At 36.9% G+C, this 21,671-nt stretch overlaps 2 protein-coding genes across 2 annotated transcripts in view; one reads left to right on the plus strand and one right to left on the minus strand.

Annotated features, from left to right (window-relative positions):
* CRYBG3 (crystallin beta-gamma domain containing 3) overlaps positions 1 to 9,374 on the plus strand; it is a 120,595-nt gene extending 111,221 nt beyond the window's left edge. The window contains exons 19-22 of the mRNA XM_074192306.1: positions 340 to 463; positions 3,084 to 3,242; positions 3,444 to 3,603; positions 4,493 to 9,374. Coding sequence (XP_074048407.1) covers positions 340 to 463; positions 3,084 to 3,242; positions 3,444 to 3,603; positions 4,493 to 4,581 — 532 coding nt within the window. The 3' untranslated portion in view covers positions 4,582 to 9,374. The remainder of the gene's footprint in view (positions 1 to 339; positions 464 to 3,083; positions 3,243 to 3,443; positions 3,604 to 4,492) is intronic.
* RIOX2 (ribosomal oxygenase 2) overlaps positions 6,859 to 21,671 on the minus strand; it is a 30,975-nt gene continuing 16,162 nt past the window's right edge. Inside the window, exons 5-10 of the mRNA XM_074192307.1 lie at positions 19,384 to 19,487; positions 15,300 to 15,402; positions 14,193 to 14,364; positions 9,870 to 9,958; positions 8,339 to 8,434; positions 6,859 to 7,101 (exon numbers count right to left, since the gene is read on the minus strand). Of these exons, the coding sequence (XP_074048408.1) occupies positions 6,943 to 7,101; positions 8,339 to 8,434; positions 9,870 to 9,958; positions 14,193 to 14,364; positions 15,300 to 15,402; positions 19,384 to 19,487 (723 nt within the window). The 3' untranslated portion in view covers positions 6,859 to 6,942. The remainder of the gene's footprint in view (positions 7,102 to 8,338; positions 8,435 to 9,869; positions 9,959 to 14,192; positions 14,365 to 15,299; positions 15,403 to 19,383; positions 19,488 to 21,671) is intronic.

Here is a 21,671-nt window from a genome sequence, read left to right on the forward strand (position 1 = left end):
AGGCCACATTTGAACTGTTGAGATGAGTCTTCCTGATAACAAATCCAGTGCTCTTTGTGCCACCTAGCTGCCCATTCCATTGACAGATTTGGAAATTACCTTGTAACAATCTAGAGTTTGAATATAATTAAAGCAAATAGTAGAAAACTTATACAAGAGTGGTTTTTGTTTATTTATATATAATATATATGTTTATATGTATTATATATAAAAGGAAAATATATTAAAAAACTTCTAGAAGATAATCAATATAGTGTAAAAAATGCTATATTTTGATAATTTGCACTAAATTTATATTTCAGTATATTTGAATTCTTCACTTTATTCCTCTTTATTCAGGTGGATTGCTTATGAAGGATCCAATTTCCTGGGAAGACAAATTTTGCTAGAGCCTAGTGAGATTTCAAACTGGTCAGCATTCAGTGGTTGGAAAACAATTGGTTCTCTGCGCCCCCTCAAACAGGTAATGGGAAAAAAAATACAAAGAAACCAGTTTTACATTTCCTAATACTTCAAAAAGATATTTTCCTTAGTCACGTAATGGAAGCAGTGGAAGCAGTATGGAGTATAGAACAGTTGAAAGAGCAAAGAATTAAGTCAGGGGACCTAAATTTGATTATTGATTTGACACTCATTTCCTTCCTAAAGCAATGTAAAATAGGAATTAGAATCTCATTTAAGTAGTGAAATGAAGTGTTTAACAGGAAGCCATCTAGTTCGGCTCAGACCTGAATGAATCTGAAAAGTGAACCACCAACTCTTGTCTGAAGAGTTCTTCTGGTGGGGAATCCTGCCACTTTTCTGAGAAAAACCAATTCTACTTTGAGATAACTGTTACTAAGTTTTTCTTTACATGAAGCCTAAGTTTTTACAACTTGAACCCATTTCTTTAGTTGTCCATCTCAGGTCAAACAAAACAAATGTAATCTCTTTCCTGTGTGACAGCTATCTTCATTTGAATTGCTCTTATAACCCACCCACCCTCCCCTCCAGTTTTCTTTTTTCTAAGCTAGGACTGGAGATTTATATTATATTTATTATATTATGTTATGTTGTAGTATGTGTGTTGTGTTGTGTTATATTTTATTATACATTATATCATATCATATTATTGTATTGTATTATATGATCTTCGTCAGTCAAATGAGGGGATTGAAATAGATAACCTCTAAGTAACATCCAGTCCCAAATCTTTGTTCCTAAAAAGAATTGCCTATAAATTTCATTTCTTAACCTTTTCAATCTTTCCCAAATCACTTTGTCAAATGATTAGAGGATTGTTCTGGTCTATATTTGTATTCTAGTGCCTACAGTATTCCCTTCCACATTCATTCCCTACTATTATCCCCAAGGACCTTAACATTGTTTGAAATTACTGTAATCCCCCAACTCCTACTTAAAATTTTTCCAACTTATCTTGAATATGAAATTCTGTTTTCTGAGTATAACCTTCTAAATTTTTATCTTGGCCTATTCTTTGACACGGGCTCATAGATCTGAACTGAAGAGATCCTCAGAGACCAAACTTGTCATCTTATTGATAAGGAAATTGAGGCCCAAGGCCACAAGAGATAGGATCAGAATTCAAGTGTTCTGACCCCAAAGAGTGCTTTTTCCATCATAGCACTATTTAACAATCTATTTTTATCTGATTTATGCAGTGGAGACATAAAGCAAAAAACAAAATTATTTCAAGGAGCTTATCTCATATTCTAGTAGGGAGAAACAACACATACAGAGAAATAGTATAGGCAGAAAAAAGAGTAACAATTGAGAGGATCAGAAAAGGCCTTTATGAAAGGTACAAATTGAATCTTAAAGAACACTTAAGCAAAAAGGAAGGGCTCTATATTTGAGATATAAGAAACCACCTATCCAAAGGTACTGGGGTAGGGGGATGGCAAGTAGGCCAGAATAAAGAATGTATAAATGCAATAAAAAAGAAATTAGACTAAGAATGAAATTTGCTATCTTAATTGTCAGGCTGAGGACTGTTGCTTTGGCAGTTGCATGAAGGATGGATTAGAGAGCACCTAGCCTGAGAGGAATCTAGTCAGGAGGTTATTTCAAAAGAGAGTAGTGGCTGTGCGAGGAAAGAAAAGATGCAAGCTAGACAAGAGTTAGAAGTAGAAGAAACAAGATTTGATACCTTGCTGAGGATATGAGGAGAAAGGGATACTACAAGGAAAAAGCTGGTGCCCTTGACAGAGAAGGGGAGTTTAGGGGTTTCTGTTAGGGAAGAATGAATTAGAGACATCTGTAAAAACATCAAGGTGGAAATGACCCCCTAGCAATGTGGAAAAGGAAGTCCCAATGAAGGCAACATAAACACAGACTGGGAACTCTATAGCAATTAGCATTGAACACCATGGGAGCCAATGAGGTCCCCAAAGAAAAATGTTAAAATGGCCCCAACAGATCCTTGAGGGGAAGGGCCACTCAAAGTTATTGGGGGGGGGGGAGCATGATCTAGAAAAGGAGATAAAGGAACATTCAAATAGCAGAAACAAGGAGAAAATATTTTCAGAAGGAACTACTGAGGTGAAAAAGGGAAGATGGTTAAGACATTCCATTTACAAGGTTGATTTTCTTCCTGAACTTCCACCTAGTTTGCATTCAGCTACCACCAGATTTAAAGTTTGAAGGTTTCATTACCTCACATTCATTTAACATTGATTGTCCTTTCACCTCACTTAGATGCTGCCTCGAGTAAGTTCCAAGCTGGGATATTATTACTAAGAGGCCTAAAAAAAGAAAGCTAAGTTTTTCTCTGATCGATCCCCATGTGGGAGAGCTTCTTAAGTTGGTGATAGGACCAAGTCATTTGGAGTCAGAAAACTGTTACTTAGTTTATAAGTTAATGAAAAAAAGGCCCCTTTCTAGCTCAAGGTTTATATATATAATATAGTTAGATGGTTTCCTCTTCTCCTCCAGACATAGGCTGGTGACAATCCATAAGTGACACACACATAAATATATCCTTTTCTCTCCTGTGAAAACAGCTGCTTTAAATTGTGTTGCAAATTATTTAAATGCCTCCCTTCCCCCCAGTTTGAATATGACCTTCCTCTCTTATGTCTTAGCCTTCAGTATTCATCAGAATAAAAAACCGAGCCAAAGGTGAATATCTAACAGTCACTGGAAATCTAACTGATTTGAGGACAACAGCAGTATGTATTTCTTCTTATAATGGAAATAATACCCAAATGTGGTACTACTGTCGAGGACTCTTGAAATCCAAGGTAAATGGATTTATGTATTTTTTCCTTCTTCTCCAAATTTTGTCTCAGCATGTTTATGACATGAAAATAGTGTCTGCATTGATCAGGTTATCCTCATGTGACCTCCAAATTAAGTGAAATAATGTAGAAGTCATTCTGTAAGAAATCACCCCTTGTTTGTTCCACTTGCCATTACAATTTTATCTCTTTAAAATATTTTAGGCTAATGATTCATGTCTTGATATTATTGGTGGAAAAGATGTACCAGGAGCTAAAGTAGCTGTATGGAGTGAACATGGGAGGCTTAGGCAAAAGTGGAAGATGAACAAAGATGGAACCATCAGTTCTTACCTTAATGACCAGCTTGTCCTTGACATTAAAGGTATCAAGTCTTTTTACCCAAATATTCTAGGTCAAAGCAAGTCCAGTGTAAATTTCTGAGAATGTTACATTTAAGAAAAATTCTACATGAATTAAACTGCATGGATGATGTTAGGAAAAGTACTTTGGTGGAGAGGGTAAATGAGTTTTATCCTACATGGACCATCACAATAACTAAACCCTAAGAGCCATAAAATTAATTTTGCTCATTTTGAAACCAACTTCTTTGTCCCTGCTTTATAATTCCTTTAGACTACAGTTGTTTTTTTGTGTATAAAGTATGGAAAGAGCTGAGCCTCACTTTTCTCATCTTTAAAGGAGATTAGAATAAATTATTTCTAAGGCCCCTTCCAGCTCTATAAGCTCATTTAAATCTCACAACCTTATGATGAAGAAACAATATGAAATAATTATGAATTTTTTCTCATTTTGCTCTTGAGGAAACTGGGGCCAAGAGGTTTTAATAATCACATACCTAGTTGAATGTGAAGGGTTTTGAATCTAGTAAACTACCCAAATCCTGTCAAAATGCTTATTTCCTTGATCACACCTGCCAGTTTTAATTAAATCCCTTGATTGAAGTGCTACCTCTGATATGACTCTATCACTCAAAGCCCTAAGACAAAGCCCTCTCCTTTCCTTTATATCAAATAGTCATATACTTTGTTACAGTACTGACACTGAAACACTCTCATGGAAAACCTAGGTTTCATCATAAGGGTTAGGACCTAACCATTACAACAAGCCCCAGTTCTACTTTTTTTTTTTCAAACTTAATTGAAAAAGATTAATATGTGTAATAAATATGTGGCTCCATGGACTGTTTCAGAACACTTTGTAAATTATAATTATATCCATAGTTTAACTAGTTGTTTTACTTATTTTAAAAGGAGGAAGTTACTGTGATAAAACCCATATAATAATAAATCAGCCTCTGGAGAAGGAACCTACACAGCAATGGGACATTGAAATATTGTGAATAAAAATCACCATCATCACTAAGAGAAGCTAAGGAAGGTGGAACCATTTCTCTCATTGTCTTAAGCATGTGAAAAAGGAAGCTACTGAAAGTCACAGGCCACTGAAACATAAGCAGATAATGAACCTATTTTCATGTTTCTTTCATCTGTTTATGGAACATGGATTCCTAAATCATTGCCTTTTAACCATGGAGAGACCAGATGGAGTTTTTTGCCAGTTTCTACATAAAGCTATAGAAGCTTTCTATCACTGAGATGATAAGATTCTTTGGATTCCTGTGATACACCCTCTTCTTTTTAAGCTCACCTTTCCTTTTGGTGATGATGTCTCTTGATGGGGATGCTGGTTGGGGGGCACAGTATTTACTGTGCATCAGTCTATACCATTTTTTAAACTAGAAATTTATTCAAAGTCCTTGAAGCTTTGACTAGCCAGGCTCAAATTTGCGTTGTTGCTATAAAGGTTAGTGTTCTCAAAGAGTTGTCATTCCACTTATGCTATTACTAACTACCACAGGGTGACTACACTATAAAGACAAAATAATATATGATTGTGTGTGTATGCGCGCAAGAGAGTGTGTATATTTCTTCTATATCATGGGGAAACTAGGTCAGGTTATACTTTTGTCAGAATCAGAGTGGTGAGTAAAGAACAGAGGAACTTTCAGAGGTTATCTGAAAATCAGTTAAGCTCACCTTCTAAAGCATTACATTTTGAATACCTGTTACACAAAATGACAAGCCTACTGGGAGTGACTTAACTTTTCCAGGATTAAAAGCACAACTCTGTGATAGCTCCTATTGCTCAACTGCATGATGCTATTCCCTTTTAAAGGATGTATTCCTTCTGTTTTCAAAATAGCACAGATGACAAGGATAGAAAAGACAATGCATTTTAGGTACTGAAGGAAAAACAGCCATGGATCTAACTAGTATTTACTGATCCCAGATGTATTAAATTCGGACTCAGTTTTGTTGTGAAGTTTGTGTTCTCTCTTGCTTTACATTTGTCCATATAATAGCTGAGAACTCTCTCTAAAATAAATAATATGAAGTCAAATAATTGGTTTATCCGAAATAGTAAAAAGCTTCACTGTTAGCTTGAAATGTCTGAACCATAACCAGTTTTTCTCTACAATATAGGTTGAGCATATTTCTTTAAATAACAGCCTCTTTTGCTCCTTTCCTAACCCTCATTTTTCTATAAAACATTTAAAGTAGCTAAATAAGGCAATCAGCAAAATCATAAAGGAAAGAATCTTTGATATATTTAAAGTAATTATTTTTACTGTCTTTGAGATGGGTTTAAAAATGCATTGAAACACCTCAAATTTCTTGCCAGAAAGCACCTTCTCTATTTTTTATATATGGAGAAACTCAGATAAAATTCCAGGGATATTTTAAAAATATCAACTTCCTTTGCACTTTAGAATATAAATGAACAGTAATAAATCCAGACCTAGATCTGAAGTTCTGAATTTCTTAATAGTAATCTGATCTTTTAATGTAAGTATTTAGGATTTACTATTTGGTTGGTATTTAGAACTTAAAAAGACAGGAATTTTTTTTTGTCATCTATACTCCTTCAAGAAGCATTTGTAAAAATTCAAATGGACCCACTGATATGAATGCATCTCATTGCTCTGCCAGTGTTATTTAATGGAACTTTGTAAATAGGAGAAACTGAAGGCTTTAAAATTTTTAATGGAAGCCTTCCTTGTGTACACATACAAGAAACCTGTATATTTTTACTGTAAAAACTAGATTTTTTTAAAAAAATTTCTTCTTAAATTGTTTTAAGGAATTTCTTTTTAAAGCAACAAATTGGGTGGTCTTTAAAAAGTTACTATATCCAAAGAACAAGGCCAGGTACCACATTTAAATTGAAAAAAAATAAGAGTTGTGCCTTTTTTTTTTTTAACACTGGGTATTAAATAAAATAAACTTGTCATACACAGATATGGTTTCTTCACTTTTTAAATGTCCCTTTCTGAGGTGGCCAAATAACTCAGTACATAATCACATAAGTACTGCTTTAGGGGCTAGATCTGGCCACTTGAATTTTATTCAGCAAAGCTGGGACAGGCACTGTTTTCCTCCCACTGGCTAATACAGCCTTATTTTAATACATACCTTGAAAACTTATCTTGGTTCTCATAGTAAAATGAACCATCTTAAATGGACTTTTTTCCTAAAACAGGATGAAGATTTGGCTGGAAGATAAGGCAGACTGTAAGACATTTTCTCTGTGGATATATAAATGGCCTAAGCAAAGATAGTAAATGATTCTTTATTAAGTAAGTGGAAAAATTGTTTTCCCCTCTTATAGGAAATCCATATAGAGAGACTTAGCAGAGGCATTAAATTACTTCCATTAGGCATTCAGTCCAGAGTGCTAACACCAGGTTTTCTTTCTCTGCATCTGTATTAAGTTTCAGTTCCTTAACAGAAATTATTTCAGAACTCCAAAGTTGTTTCAGGGCATCCATATGAGATAAAGGAAAGCGAAGTCCAGGAGCCTGAAAGAGGAAAAAAGTCTATTTAGTTCAAAATTTCCCAAACCATGTTCCACAATTTGGTGGGCTATGAGGAAATTTCAGTTCTATGATGAGTCCTTCCTATTTCCAGGCCATGAGTCTTCCGCTTCAGATCCACAGGGGGATAGGGTCCTTCAAAGAAAGGTATAACATCCCTGAATGAGAAACACTGGTTGTCCCTGTTGAAAACCATGAAAATAGATATATATATATATATATGAATGATGATGGTAATTAAATGTTTCCCTAGGTAACAGTCATCATGGCTGACTTTGTAAGAATGTGATACTATATCTGCTACACTGATTGTCAAAATTGCCAATAACTGCCATGACCAAATGTAACAATTTCTCATCACTTTGTCTTTTCCCTCAATCATCCTCCTCTTGGACTTCAGAGATTCTTAGACTTAAGACTTATCTCTTCTTAACTAAGAGTTAACCACTGTAAACCTTCAAAAAGTGTTGGTGGTTTAAGGCAGAGAATTTTTATATATTGATTCATAGTAGAAGTCTTACAGTAAAAGAATCTAGATTTCCTCAACTTCAAAATCTATGGTCCTTTTCAACTCTAAATTCTATGATAAAAATGCTTTTGCAGAGACCTTGCATTTGCCCGTTTATTATTTCATACAAAAGGACAAATTCCTTTTCGAATTAGTAATGGAATATTGTCAAACTTTACGTTTCAGTCAAAGTTGTGGAAGCAGTTAATTTGGCTACTAAGCACTCATGAGCTTATACCAAAAATGGTTGGCTCTTTAAGAAATTATTTGTTGTTCCTATAAGTATACCACAAAGTACAGGGAAAGATCTTGTATGTTGAAGAAAAAGTGCACAGTCCATCAGGACTGGGTGGTACTTTCTCTTGTCCTATAGAAGTGAGGTAGGAATTGGAGCTTAAGCTGAGAGGAAAGTGGCCCTAGGGTGAGAAGACTTAATGATGCTCTGTCATTTCTTTTCTCTGAGCATCAGCTTCCTTTTCCATAAAATGAAAGGGTTGAACTTCTCTTAAGTACTTTTAGCATACCATTCTATGACCTGCTAATGAGAATGGATAACCCTATCTAGAGCTTGATGCTGTCAAAATTTTCTGAAGAAACATTATGGGCAAAAAGTGGTGTAAATAATAGATAAAAGCTACTACTTCTCAGCAAAAATAACTGCAAAACAGAACTACTTCTACTCAAACTCAAAAAAATAGTTCAGTAGAAACAAACCTCTGCCATTTCAATCTCATTTCCAAACATCATGTGTGTGTCTCGCTTATTCCTCAAAGAATGATAGATGTAAACCATCTGTTCTTGAGTCTCACCCTTAAAAAGAGAGAGAAAAGTCAATAGCTACCAAATTTGTGGGGTTAAAGTAGCATTAAGAGCTTTAAAAAGTTTTGGTTGGAAAGTATTTGCTATTTTTGACAAGATGAATTTCTACAAGCACAAGATTCACTAATTTGACAGAAAAAAGACTATCTCATTAACATGTTAAAAAGTTCAAAACTAGAAAGACTTATGAGCTCATGATTGGATTTATTCTTCCAAGGGCATCTGCATCTCAAATGTACAGAATTCTTCATCCTGGGGTTCTCCAATTCAAAATCTTCAATTGGGGGGGGGGTCTCTCTTTAGGTCTCAATATTATATGGACAATTGAACACATGTTCTTTTCCCACTGTCTGTCATTCTATGAAATCAGGCCATTTAGGTAGGGAGATAAAAGATAAAGTAAATTTGGTTCAAAAGAATTCCCTCCTGTAGATATCTAGAAAAACAGTAGAGCCAGCATGTAGAATGCACTTAAAAATGAGATGAAATTTAGGCAAGATAAATTGGAAGGTCTGGACCTGAATTTTTAAGGTGAAGTGAAACAGTGATGAAACCCAAGAGGCTAAATCTGAGTAGCTTCAGGAGTAAATGCTGTAACTTTACACATCTTCTGAATGGATTAGTTTGCATGGTTTTAAAATACTGACCCACATTATATGCAGGAGGTACATTTGCAAGGACTTTTCCCCAGATCCACAGATACCCATACATGGAAAGACCTCAGATCCAATCAAAGAATCTTTTTTATAACATAGTCTTACCTAGCGTTCTGTTCTCTTTAGGACTCAGGCTCTGAGAGGCAAAATAGCATTTATAAAGCATTTGCTTGGCATAAAAAATTTATTTGTTCCTTTTGCCCAGCATCGTAAATCATATAAAACCTATTGTTCTTTCAGCAACTGTCCAAGTATCCTCTTAATCCACCCCCCAAGATATTTAAAGACTAAATATTAGAGCTGCTCCTCACTGTGCTGATCAGTGTACAGTGGTTAGAAGTTTGTCTTCAAGAGCATTAAAATTACACGAACACGTCTCTGAAGGCAGTGAGGATGCACAAGAAGGTTCTTGTGTTGTGAAAAATCCAGTGGTTACAGGCAGGATGAAATGAACAAAGAAGACCCAAATAAAATCTATTTTATGAGACAGATGGAGGAGTGGCAGTAGGGCAAGGAAGGAATGGATTTGACTCCAGGGCCAGTGCTCTATCCACTGCGCCACCTAGCCGCCCCTAGCTTAAAAGGTTCCTAAGAGAAACACAGAGAGCTATAGATAACTCAGTTATTATAAAATATAAAAATATGAGACTTGACTCCTGTTGTGATGTCTTCACTTAGAGTAAGGTTAGAATAGTAAGGACTTAAGACAATTTTAAAAGAGTAGGGAGAGAAGCATAGTGTAGAGGCAGTAATAGTTTGCTGATACTCACAGACATATCCTTGTCTGCCTCCAGTGTCATAACGATGTAGTCCTTGAATCGAAGTCTTATTCTGCTATTTAATTTTGGGAACCTTCCACCTACAATAAAACCCCATCAAAACAAATGCATTGTTGTTCAGCTAGGAAGAGAAACGGTTGAGATTCAATCTAAGAATATAGCTAATCAAGTGTTCTCTCCAACTTGTTCTGTTTCAGTAAATCCAGACTATTTCCACAAAAGAATGGTCTTGTTCCTCAATTCTGATTCATTTCTAACTACAGTTTCCCTAAATTAAACTTTTTTCTAATACACAAGATGCTGTAGTGCCATGGAAGGGAGGATTAAACAGTTATATAATGAATTGGAGGGGCTCCTAACCATTTTTGTGGACCTTTTGGGCAAACTGGAAGTTCACAGCTTAATGCGTTTAAATGCATGAAATACACAATTAGTGTAGAGATTACAATTAAAATTATTAAAAACAAAAGAAAAACAGGTTCATAGTTCTCAGGTTAAGAACACTGGGCCTAATGAGAATGCTATGTACAAAAATGATGTGCAATATAGTGCCAAAGTCACTATATTGCAAAGAAAAGAGGTCAAGGGGGTGGAACCAAGATGGCAACAAGAGTGGATCATGTCTTAGGTGCTATCTCATAAATCTTCAAAACTAAGGACTCTTAACTAAATTTTCGAGAGACAGAACCCACAGAGGGACCCAATGAGGCAGTTCTCCCACTCAAGGTAACCTGGAAAAGAGCAGAAAGGCTCTGCAACACAGGGTTGGAGGGGCGGCCTGCCAGAGCAAAAGAACTTCAGCCTCCTGGAGGCAGACCCAGGGTGCTGGGAGCCAGCTCACAACAGTGGGGGACTTTCCTGAGCTATGCCAGGGAGCACTGGGCACAAATTAGGGAAACTGGGGGGGGGGGGCCCTCTGCCAGAGCAAACACGTGAAGCCCAACCCTCAGGGCACACAGCAGTGTGGCCACCCCAGCCCAGATCCAGGAAACAGAAGCAGCCAGAGCCAGTAAGCAGGAGCCCCCAGGGCATGAGCCCATTGAGCTGAGGGAAGGGAGTGAAGAGAGACTGCCAAGCTCTGCCCTCTGCCCCGGAACAGGACTCTGAATACATTCACATCCTGATCGCAGTCTAGGACCCCCCATAGAACAGCAGGGGCCCCCTCCACCTCAGCCCCATAGCAGAGGGGGGCGCATATGGTCATTCACAGACCAGGAAGTAGGACAAAGCCTCACACACTGAGACCCTTGTGGGAGTGTCCCAAAAGCTCAGCAAGCACCCCCAAAACAGGCTTAGGCTGGGAAAATGAGCAAGCAGAGAAGAGGAACACCATTGAGAAATTATCTATGATCCCAAGAAGGATCAATATACTCAGTCTGAAGATGAGGAAGCACAAGCTCCTGCATCTAAAGACTCCAAGAAAAACAAATTGGGCTCAGGCTATGACAGCTCAAAAAAGACTTTGAAAATCAAATGAGGGAGTTAGAAGAAAAACTGGGAAAAGAAATGAGAGAGATGCAGGAAAAACAGGAAAATGAAAGTCATCAGCTTAGTCAAGGAAATCGAAAAAAAATGCTGAAGAAAAAATAGCATGCTAAAAACCAGCTTAGGTCAAATGGATAAAACAGTTCAAAAAGTTATTAAGAATGCTTTAAAAAGCAAAATTGGCCAGATGGAAAAAGATAAGAAAAAACACTAAGGAGAACTAATCCTTCAGACAAAGAATAGAACTCAGGGAGATTGATGAATTTACAAGAAATCAGGACTTAATACTTCAAAACCAAAAAAATGATAAATTAGAAATATGTGAAACATCTCATTGAAAAAACTGATATGGAAAACAGACTTAGGAAAGATAATTTAAAAATTATTGGAATACCTGAAAGTCATGATCAGAAAGAGCCTTGACATCATTTTCAAAGAATTACTACAGGAAAATTGCTCTGATATCCTAGAAGCAGAGGGCAAAATAGAAATGGAGAGAATCCACAGATTCCCCCCAAGAAAGAGATCCCAAAAAACCCACCCCTAGGAATAGTATAGCAAAGTTCCAGAACTCCCAAGTCAAAAAGAAAATAGCAGCCAGAAGGACACCATTCAAATATCATGGAGCTGCAGTCAGGATCACACAGGACTTAGCAGCAACTACATTAAAAGCTCATAGGGCTTGGAATATAATATACTGGAACGCAAAAGAGCTTAGAATGCAACCGAGAATCAACTACCCAGCAAGGCTGAATGTCTTCTTCCAAGGAAAATGGACTTTCAATGAACCAGGGGAATTTCAAATGTTCCTGTTGGAATGGCCAGAGCTGAACAGAAGGTTTGATCTTCAAAGCATAGAGAGTGGAGAAGGGTAAAATATGAGGGACTTAATAATGATGAACTGCATGTATTCCTGCATAGAAAAATGACACTGATAATACTCATATGAACCTTCTTAGTTAATAGAGCAGGTAGAAGGAGCTTTTAAAGTTGAAGCACAGGAGAAAGCTGAATTTGAAGATAAAATATGGTGTAAAAACAGTCAATAGAAAAGGAAATGTAATGGGAGAAAGAAAAAGAGGGGGAATAGGCCAAGATATTTCATATAATATTTTTCTTTATTACAATGTGCTATTGCAATGATATGGAAGGGGGGGAAGGCAAAGGGGAAATGAAGGAATCTTTGCTCTCATCAGAGGTGGCTAGGAGAGGAAACAGCATATATACTCAATGGGGTATAGGCATCTGGAATAAGAAGGGGAGGACGGGGGGAGGGGGGTGTGAGTGATGGAGGAGAGGATGGACCATGGAGGGATAGTGGTCAGATATAACACATATTCTTTTTTACTTCTTGTAAGGGGCTGGGATTGGATGGCCTGTCTGGGACCATAGGGCCAGGTGGATACTGGGCCTAAGAGGTGGTAGGGGGACTCAGGGCCTCTTGGCCCCAAGGCCAGGGATCTGTCTGCTGCACCACTCGGCTACCCTACAGCAGAGTCAGAGTGCAAGGAGAGAGAAAATATAATACATGGTAGTGGAGAAATACGAAAGGAGGGAGTTGCGATCAGCAATGGCAATGGTGGAAAAATATGGAAGTAACTTTTGTGATGGACTTATCATAAAGAATGTGATCCACCCACAACAGAGTTGCTGGTGTTGGAACAAAGACTGAAGCACATTTTTATTATTTTGGGGGGGTGCAGGGCAAATGGGGCTGGGTGGCCTATCTAGGGCTGCATAGTAGGGTGATTGTTGGGTGTCTGAGGCCAGATTTGGACCTGGGTGCTCTTGGCTCAAGGGCCAATGCTCTGTCCACCACCCAGCAACCCCTACTATTATTAATATTTTATTTGGGGTCTTTATTTTTTGGTTTTTGCAGGGCAGTGGGGTTGGGGTGGCTTGCATGTCACACAGCTGGGTGACTGTTGGGTGTATGGGGCTGGATGTGGGCTTGGGTGCTCCTGGCTCCAGGGCTGGTGCTCCGTTCATTGCACCACCTGGCCATACCTACAATTACTATTATTTTTTTTGATTTTAATTATTTCTCTCCCCTTTATCGCTCAAGCGAGTCTATATTTTTTGGGGGGAGGGAGTATTTTGTTTACTCTTAAACAAGAATATTTTATTAATGTATAAAAAACATTTGTACAAAATGAGAATAAATATAAATTTTTTAATAAAAGAATTTCTTTTCTGAGAACCTGAAATAACTTTTATTTTATAAAATAAACAGTATTTTTAAGTCTTAAAAAAAAAGGTCAAAAAAACTTCAAAAAACAAAAATTTCAAAACTAAAATCACCCCAGAGCAAAATGACTAAAAACCCATCTCCTATGAAAGATCCTAAGCTGTAGATGATTCCAGCTTAGAAAGTGACTAAAGTACTATATTTAACACAACAAGAAGAGTATAGAATGCAATCTATGTAGACCCTCCTCCTGGTTGTGAATTTTTTTTCCTAAGTCTTTCCATCAATCCCCCATGAGATTCTTGTGGGACAAAGAGGCAATGCACATCCAATACATTGCTGTAAGGAAAATTAATTTATGTATTGCATCATTGTTGGAAAAACATTATATAATCTATTTGTTTCTACCATACAATTCCTGATTCACTTTAGGAACAATGCTTATAAAATACTTTATTCTGGAACAATGGGTATCAAAAGTTGTCACTAAAACTGTAACAAACATGACAAAAATGACAAAATGGACCCAGATCCTGGTGACCTTTCCTTCCCTCATAACTACAAAGGTCTAAGGAAGACGACACTATAAAGCATCAAGACAATGTAATCAAGTCAGGGACCAAGTAAAGAGTAAATTGTACCTGGGGTGGAGAGACTGGAACCATCCCCCAAATAATATGGTGGCAATCGACTCCTAATGAAATCCTTCTTCATTTCAGATGATCTCAGGTCTCTGGTACCCTCCAACTGATCTGCAAGAGTCCTCAGGAAGCCACTTAATCTCTTTGTTGCAACAGTTGTGTCATCCACCTGCTAGGAAAACAAAAACAAAAAAACTTTGACTCAATTCAGTAACATAAACTTCAGACAAAACTCCAAGCCTGTCTACCCAGTTGTTGGTGGTGTTCATTCAGTCATGTTCAACTGTCCTTGACCCCATTTAGGGTTTTCTTGGCAGAAACCACTAAAGTAGTCTGCCATTTCATTTTACATTTTACAGATGAGGAAACTGAGGCAAAAGATTTTTTTTTTTGTTTTTAATTGCCTAGTGTCTGGTTTCTAACTGCATAAGCATAACCTATATTAATTTGCTTACCTTCTGAATTCACAAAGGTAAGTGTTCCTTACTCAAGGCCCAATATATCCACTTCAATACCTATCTTACCCAGTAGGGATTATAAACCACCCCCCCATTATGATGGATCAAAGGGACCAGATTTCATTTGAAACCTTATCCCTTTTTCTATAAACATTTTACTTTAAGAGACTTTAGTGGATCATAGATAAATCTTTACCTTCTTTTAGGAGAGCCGACAGCTGACCAAGTTTTTTTCCTCAATTACATGTAAAAATTTTTAACTTTTTTTTCAATTTTGAGTTCCAAATTCTTTCTTTCCCTTCCTCCCATCATTGAGAAGGTAAGCAAATTGATATAGGTTATACTTATGCAGTTAGAAACCAAAGTTTTTAAGTTAAGTCTTATCAAAATTTTACCTTCTTGTTCAGGCTACAGCTCTCCTTAGTTCTTTGATTCATGTAACTCATAAATATCCTATAATTCTACATACTACTCTAGTCAAAAGGATAAGAAGAGGTCTAGTTCACACAGATGTCTTACAGGAAAGTATCTGAGATACTCCAGAAAGAAACACTGTCCTATTTTAACTGCAACCTTGAAAATTGTTCTGACACCGATACTGAGGCTGCTGCTTTTTCTTCTTTCCATCTCTACCCCTGTTTTTCTTTACCATAAGTAATTGCCGTGGTATGCCTGCCCGAAATTTTACTTCTTTCTTTGCCGTCTCAAAGAGAAGCCCAGGAATCACATCCAAAAGAAAATCACCCCATGAACTGGAGCACAAAAAGAAAAAAAAAAGTAGTTACATACACACATATATGCATATACAAAGACACAAAGGTCTTCTCTGAGATAATTCATGTGTCAGAAGCATAGTTCCCCCAAAGATGTGATCCAGAACATGGAAAAGAAGTAAAGCTCTAGTTCTATATGTGTGTAGGGATATATATGTGTGTATATGTACACATGCATAGATGTGTATAAATATGGATGCACTAATGTACTACTGGAAAGGCTATTAAGCCAACAGAATTCATGAATGCGTATGTATATAAGATATTAATGACAAAAATTAAAAGTTAACAGTTTGAATTCAATATAGCCTTAATGACAAAGATTTAAAAGTTAACAGTATGAATTCAATATGGCCTTATAATGCACTGGGCCTATGGATGAAAATACACTACCAACCATGCTTTGTTACTCAAGAAAACTTCAATCATAACACTTCCCACAATCTCTAATCCCTCAATAAGTTCAAGGAACTTATTGTACTGGTGTATTTTCATAAACTTACTTATGCTGCTAATGGAGAAATGAATCATATCCTTTCATGAAACAGGAAATTCATGAGAACAAAGAAAAATTAAACGTCAAAACACAATTTTCATAAGGACTAGCAAACAGCAGAATCTAGCAATGTTCCCAATTACATTTTAATTTACATAACAGACTGAAGAAAAAAAGTAGTGCTAAAACAAATTTCATACAAACTTAGACACATTATGTAAACACTTTTAAAACATGACTGCTAGTCCATTGTAGCTAATGTTAACCATTAAAAATTACCGCATGTTAATCAGGAAAAGTTGAAGGTATTTTTAGGATTAAATGTACAGGCTTGGCCTATTTTACAACACTGAGACAAAGCAACCTAAATCAAATTCTCAGCAATAGAATTTCAGTCCCTTTGTTCTCCTGTTCCTCTGTCTAGTTTCCCTCCATTGGGCTAATTCACAGACAAGGGGGGGGACAGTCCCCTAAGAGCTTAAAAAGGAAGTGAAACTCAAAGGATCATGTTTTATAATGTATTCAAGAACTGTTGTGGGAAAAGGTAAGTTATGTCCTGAAGAAGCTGAACTATCAGTTTCAATTATTAGCTTTCTCTACCCCTAAATAGCATGGAGAATTTAGAATTCCTGTCTTTTCAGATTAAGAAATAGTACTCTGGCATCACCAAAGCCTGACAGGAAGTAAGAAGACCTGAGTTCAAATCAAATCTCAGATACTAGCTCCATGACTGAGCAAGTCACAACCTTATTCACATTCAAATTTCTTCTCTAACAGGAAAAACTGTGTAATCTTTCAGTTGTTGTCTTACCCTTCATGATTCTGTGGGCCTTATCATGCCAATACAGTCCATGGGGTTTTCTTAGCAAGGATAATGGAATGGTTTGCCATTTCATACAGTGTTTGAGGCTAGATTTGAATTCAGGTCTTCTTGTTGAATCCAGTCCTAGTTCTCTGTCCACTGGGTCATCTAGAAGCCCATGGGAATATTAGCTCTCTACTGTTGTAGTTGTGGTGAAGTTCAAATGAGATAGTATATATGAAGTGTTTTTGTAAATTTCAATGTAACTAAAAGTTTAGATATTACTACTACTACTTTGTGAGTCAGTTTTTCTTCAAGAAATATTTTTCCTGTCACTTCAGACTGTTTTCTTCTAAGTGTTGACTCATAAAAATGTACAACAAAATTTTCCCTTCAACTTTAGACTCTTCAGTCAAGCAAAATTAACATGTGTTTGACTCCCAGAAAACCATCTTCTGGGTTTTTTAAAAAAATGTTTTCCAAGGAATAGGGATCCAGCCTAGCCCTGGAGTGAAGGCAGGAATTTGCTTTTGCCTCTTTCTAGTAGTGCTGACTGATTGGTTTTAGTGAGCCTGGTAAGTTCCACATTAAGGAATCTCCCTCTATATAATTTGGTAGGCTCTTTGCAACCTTTCATCTTAAGAGAGCTACTTCATATCCTGAGAGGTTAAGTGATTTGCCAGTCACACACCATCACTTTTCTTCTTCCCTCCAATATCCACACACTCCTAGCACCTTTTCTAAGAAGCTTCACCCACCTTCACATTTCTTACTGCATTTTTCAACATCCAAAACAGGTATACATCTTTTTTTAGCTGAACAAAATATTTTTGCCTCTCCATGGCTTACCACCAACAGATCAGAAAGCAAGAAAGCCTTTTGAGCAAAGTGTGGAAACAGGCCTGACAAAAAGTAGATTAATATTTATTGGCTGAGACAGGTTCTGGAGTCATCAGGAAATATACCTTTCCAAAGTCTGTGACTGATAACCCAATTCTGTAATCTACCCCAAAAAGGATGTAATTAATCCACACACCATACCATGGGTGTAAATAGTTTTTGTGCTTTGAGACCCCGTGAAGATAAGATAAACTCCAAAATTCAATGTTTCAAACTCATTTATCACTTTAAGGAAATATGTTTAACATAGTTATAACATAGTATAATATAGGTATTCATGTGATAGCATGATTTGATCTGATCCAGCTGACCAAGGCAGGCCTATCACCCTCCTATTTCTAGACCTTTTTTGTGTCTTAGATGCATCCTTATATTAGCTTACTCTGTGTCTGGGGGGGGGGGGGGGAAGAAGAAAAATGTGGAACTCAAAACCTTACAAAAAAGATTGTTGAAAACTATCCATGTAGTTGGAAAAATAGTTTTAAAAAAAAGAAATGGGAGTAATTTGGCATACTCTGTTTGAAAAAAGCATCCTTATTCTTTATAATTATCACTTCTTTTTCCAAATAAAAATTAACATTCCTTTAATACTTTAAAGAATTTTTCAGGTATTAAAAGATTTTTTCCCTCTTTTGGGGGAAAAAGAAAGAATGATTACATCACAGGTAAAATTAGTAACAACTTCAGTCCAGGCCTCAATGTAGCCACAAATTTAGACTGTAAAATGACACTATTTCACAGATTTGTTAAGCACAACAATGCAGATTAATAAAAAATTTTGGTTTGTTTATTATGGATAGTGCCTAAATCTGTCTCTTTACACTTCTAAGCTAAAAAAAATTTTGATTGAAGAGCTAGGAGTAAACATTAACTAATTAGATTTACAAGATGTGTAACTTTCTTAACTTTATGGCCTGAACCACCCCCTCCCCTCTCTCACCACTCTGGCAATCTGGTAAGGTCTATGGACCTGTCTTATAATTTTTTAAAAAATACATGAAATAAAAAACACAGAATTACAAAGAAAATTGTTACATTGAAATACGGTTAACAATTTTTTGAGGGCAACTAGGTGGCACAGAGGATAGAGCACCGGCCCTGGAGTCGGGAGTACCTGAGTTCAAATCCGGCCTCAAACACTTAACAATTACCTAGCTGTGTGGCCTTGGGCAAGCCATTTAACCCCATTTGCTTTGCAAAAAAAACAAAAAACAAAAAAAGTCAATTTTTTGAAAGTTGAACCCCAGGTTAAAAATTCCTTTTTTCCAAGCTTCCTTTCCAAAATTGTTTAGAAAGAATGTTTTTAAAATAATTCTAGTATAGCTAATAATTCTCATAACTGCTTTTTATAACTTTTACCACAAATACAAGAAATGAAAGAAACTTAACTACATAAATGATATCACTAATTGTTTTAGGGCTTTTTTGTGTGTTTCCAAAGAATGCAGTCTTTGTCACTTACCCAATTAAGCTTGTCCCTTACAATCATTCTCCACACATTCAAATTCAAAATACTTGTGTGAGGAAATTTAGTTACTCCTACCCTTAATGTCTGACCTACTGTTATTTCAGATGGAAATAATGGAAGACAATAAATAATTTACCCAAGACACGAAAGTTAGCAATCAAATTCTACTGAAGGGCCTTGATTCCCTGTGTGAGGCAGCAGAACCTTGTTATCCTTTTCTTGGAGGTGACCAACTGGCCATGTCAATGAGTCCTTCAAAGAGGGAGGCAGTGAGAAGAGTGGAAGGATATTTACTTGTTCTGGTAGGTGCTGATGGTCACATGAGTAGAATAGGCTAGCCCAGAAGGAGTGTCAGCTTGATGGATGGTCCCTCGAGGGAAGTATAACAAATCCCCTGGCTAAAATATGGGGGGGTGGGGAAGAAATGGAGTATTTTAATTAAAAGTAAACTCTTTATCCTCCCCCCTCCTGTCTTTTTTAGTTTCAGCTCCTGGATACCATTAAACTATATTGTGCTATGACCCACAGACAACTTGGATGATGACTTTATTGGCAGTGCTGTCCCCAAATCATCCCATTCAGGTGATTTTACTTCCAAGTTCCCATTCTCCAGCAGTCAACATGTATACTCTAATTCCTGGGGGAGGCAGAAGTACCTGGGTTCAAAAATATCACAAGGCCAAGATGGGGGTGGTATGGCTAGATGACAACTCACATTAAAAAATAAGGATTTGGTGGACTATAAATTCTGAGTCATCACTGTGACACAGCAGTCAAAAGAGTTAATATGCTCTCAGACCAAATTAAGAGGCTATTTCTAGAATAGGAGAATAGTCAAGGGGTTTGTAAAGTTGGATAAGGAAAAAATACTCCTTTGTAATTATACATATTTCATTTTACATATTTCAAAACATTATTTTGGGAAAGGGTCCATAGGTTTTAGCAGGTTCCTAGAGGCATCCAAGACACATGATAGGCCTTCCTTGGTCAGCTGGATCAGATCAAGTCTAAAGTAACAAGGTCATGGTGCAGCTAGGTGGCACAGTGGATAGAGCACCGGCCCTGGAGTCAGGAGTACCTGAGTTCAAATCCGGCCTCAGACACTTAATAATTACCTAGTTGTGTGGCCTTGGGCAAGACACTTAACCCCAGTGCCTTGCAAAAAAAAATAAAGTAACAAGGTCAGTTCTGCATGCTCTAGCACTCTAGCTTTATTTTAGGAAGAACACTGATAAGCTCAGAGATCATCAAAGACAGCCAATATTCCAAAGAACCAAAAAACCATACCCTATCTGGGAGTGTTAACTTAAAGCTTTAGATGGCTTAGTTGTCTTCAAGTATCTAGGGAATGGTATTGTTCTTTTTGATCACAGGGCAGAACCAGGAAAAAGCAGGTAGAAATTGCTAAGAGACTTTGTTTGGACTGATATAAGGAAAAACTTCCTAACAACGAAAGCTTTCCAAGAATGGAAGGGAAGGAATGCCTTAGGACAACTAGGGTCCCCCTCTCTGAAGTCATCAAGCAGTGACCATATATAGAAGGTCTTTGAGAGATATGATGCACTAAAGTGACTTCTGAACTCCTATAACTCTGACATGTGTTCACTTTGCTGATTAATAAGTTGAGCTTTCTACACTGTAAAGAGGAAAATCCTGCATATCTGAACCTGAAATACAGGCTCTTATGTGAGCCATCAACTTCATTCCTGTGGTTCTGGGCCATGTCTACTCTTCATCTCCCCCCACCAATGGCTCCTGGTAGTTCTGAAATATACTTTCCCCCCAAATCTCAATGGAAACCAAAGCAGTTTATACAGCAAACTGTAAAAAAAAAGAATTTTTAAATGTTTATTTTCCTTTTCCTTTATTAAGAATGAAATCCCTCTAGGTTTCACAACTTTAAGCATATCCTTTGAAGACAAGTGTGGTCACTAGAAGGTATGTTTAATATTTGCTTGCCCTATCTTGCCCCAGGCTTCATACACCAAGGACTAGAAGTTCAGGGAGTGAAAGATAATACAGGTGGGCCCCAAAGAGCCAGCAACTGAAAACAACTTGCCTTCTGTACAGGATTTAATTTAGCCATAGAAGCTTAGAATCAATACCTGATGTGTTCAACTAAAAAGCTAAGCACTCGTGTTTTCAAAAGGCTACTAAGAAATGAAGATTCATTTTGGAAAAGTCTTTTCCAATTAACTGAGAACAAGGAAAATTTTAAATTAGAGATATAAAATATTGTTACTAATAATCAAAATAATGAAGTGCATAATCTAGACAATGTGTTTGGTTAACCCATAGAGAATCATTGAAGATGTTCAAATTAATCACTAACTTTCTGTTAAGAAATTAAACAAAACCCATTAAGAATCATTGTAATATATAACAATATCAGTTATTATTTCTATCATGCTTTTTTTTTTAATTTTTCAAGACAATGAGGTTAAGTGGCTTGCCCAAGGCCACACGGCTAGGCAATTAAGTGTCTGAGGTCGCATTTGAACCCAGCGACTCCTGACTCCAGGGCCGGTGCTCTAATCACTGTGCCACCTAGCCGCCCCTCTATCATGCTTTTAAAGCTTATA

Source organism: Macrotis lagotis, chromosome 6 (assembly GCF_037893015.1).
Source record: "Macrotis lagotis isolate mMagLag1 chromosome 6, bilby.v1.9.chrom.fasta, whole genome shotgun sequence".
Lineage (NCBI taxonomy): Eukaryota > Metazoa > Chordata > Mammalia > Peramelemorphia > Peramelidae > Macrotis > Macrotis lagotis.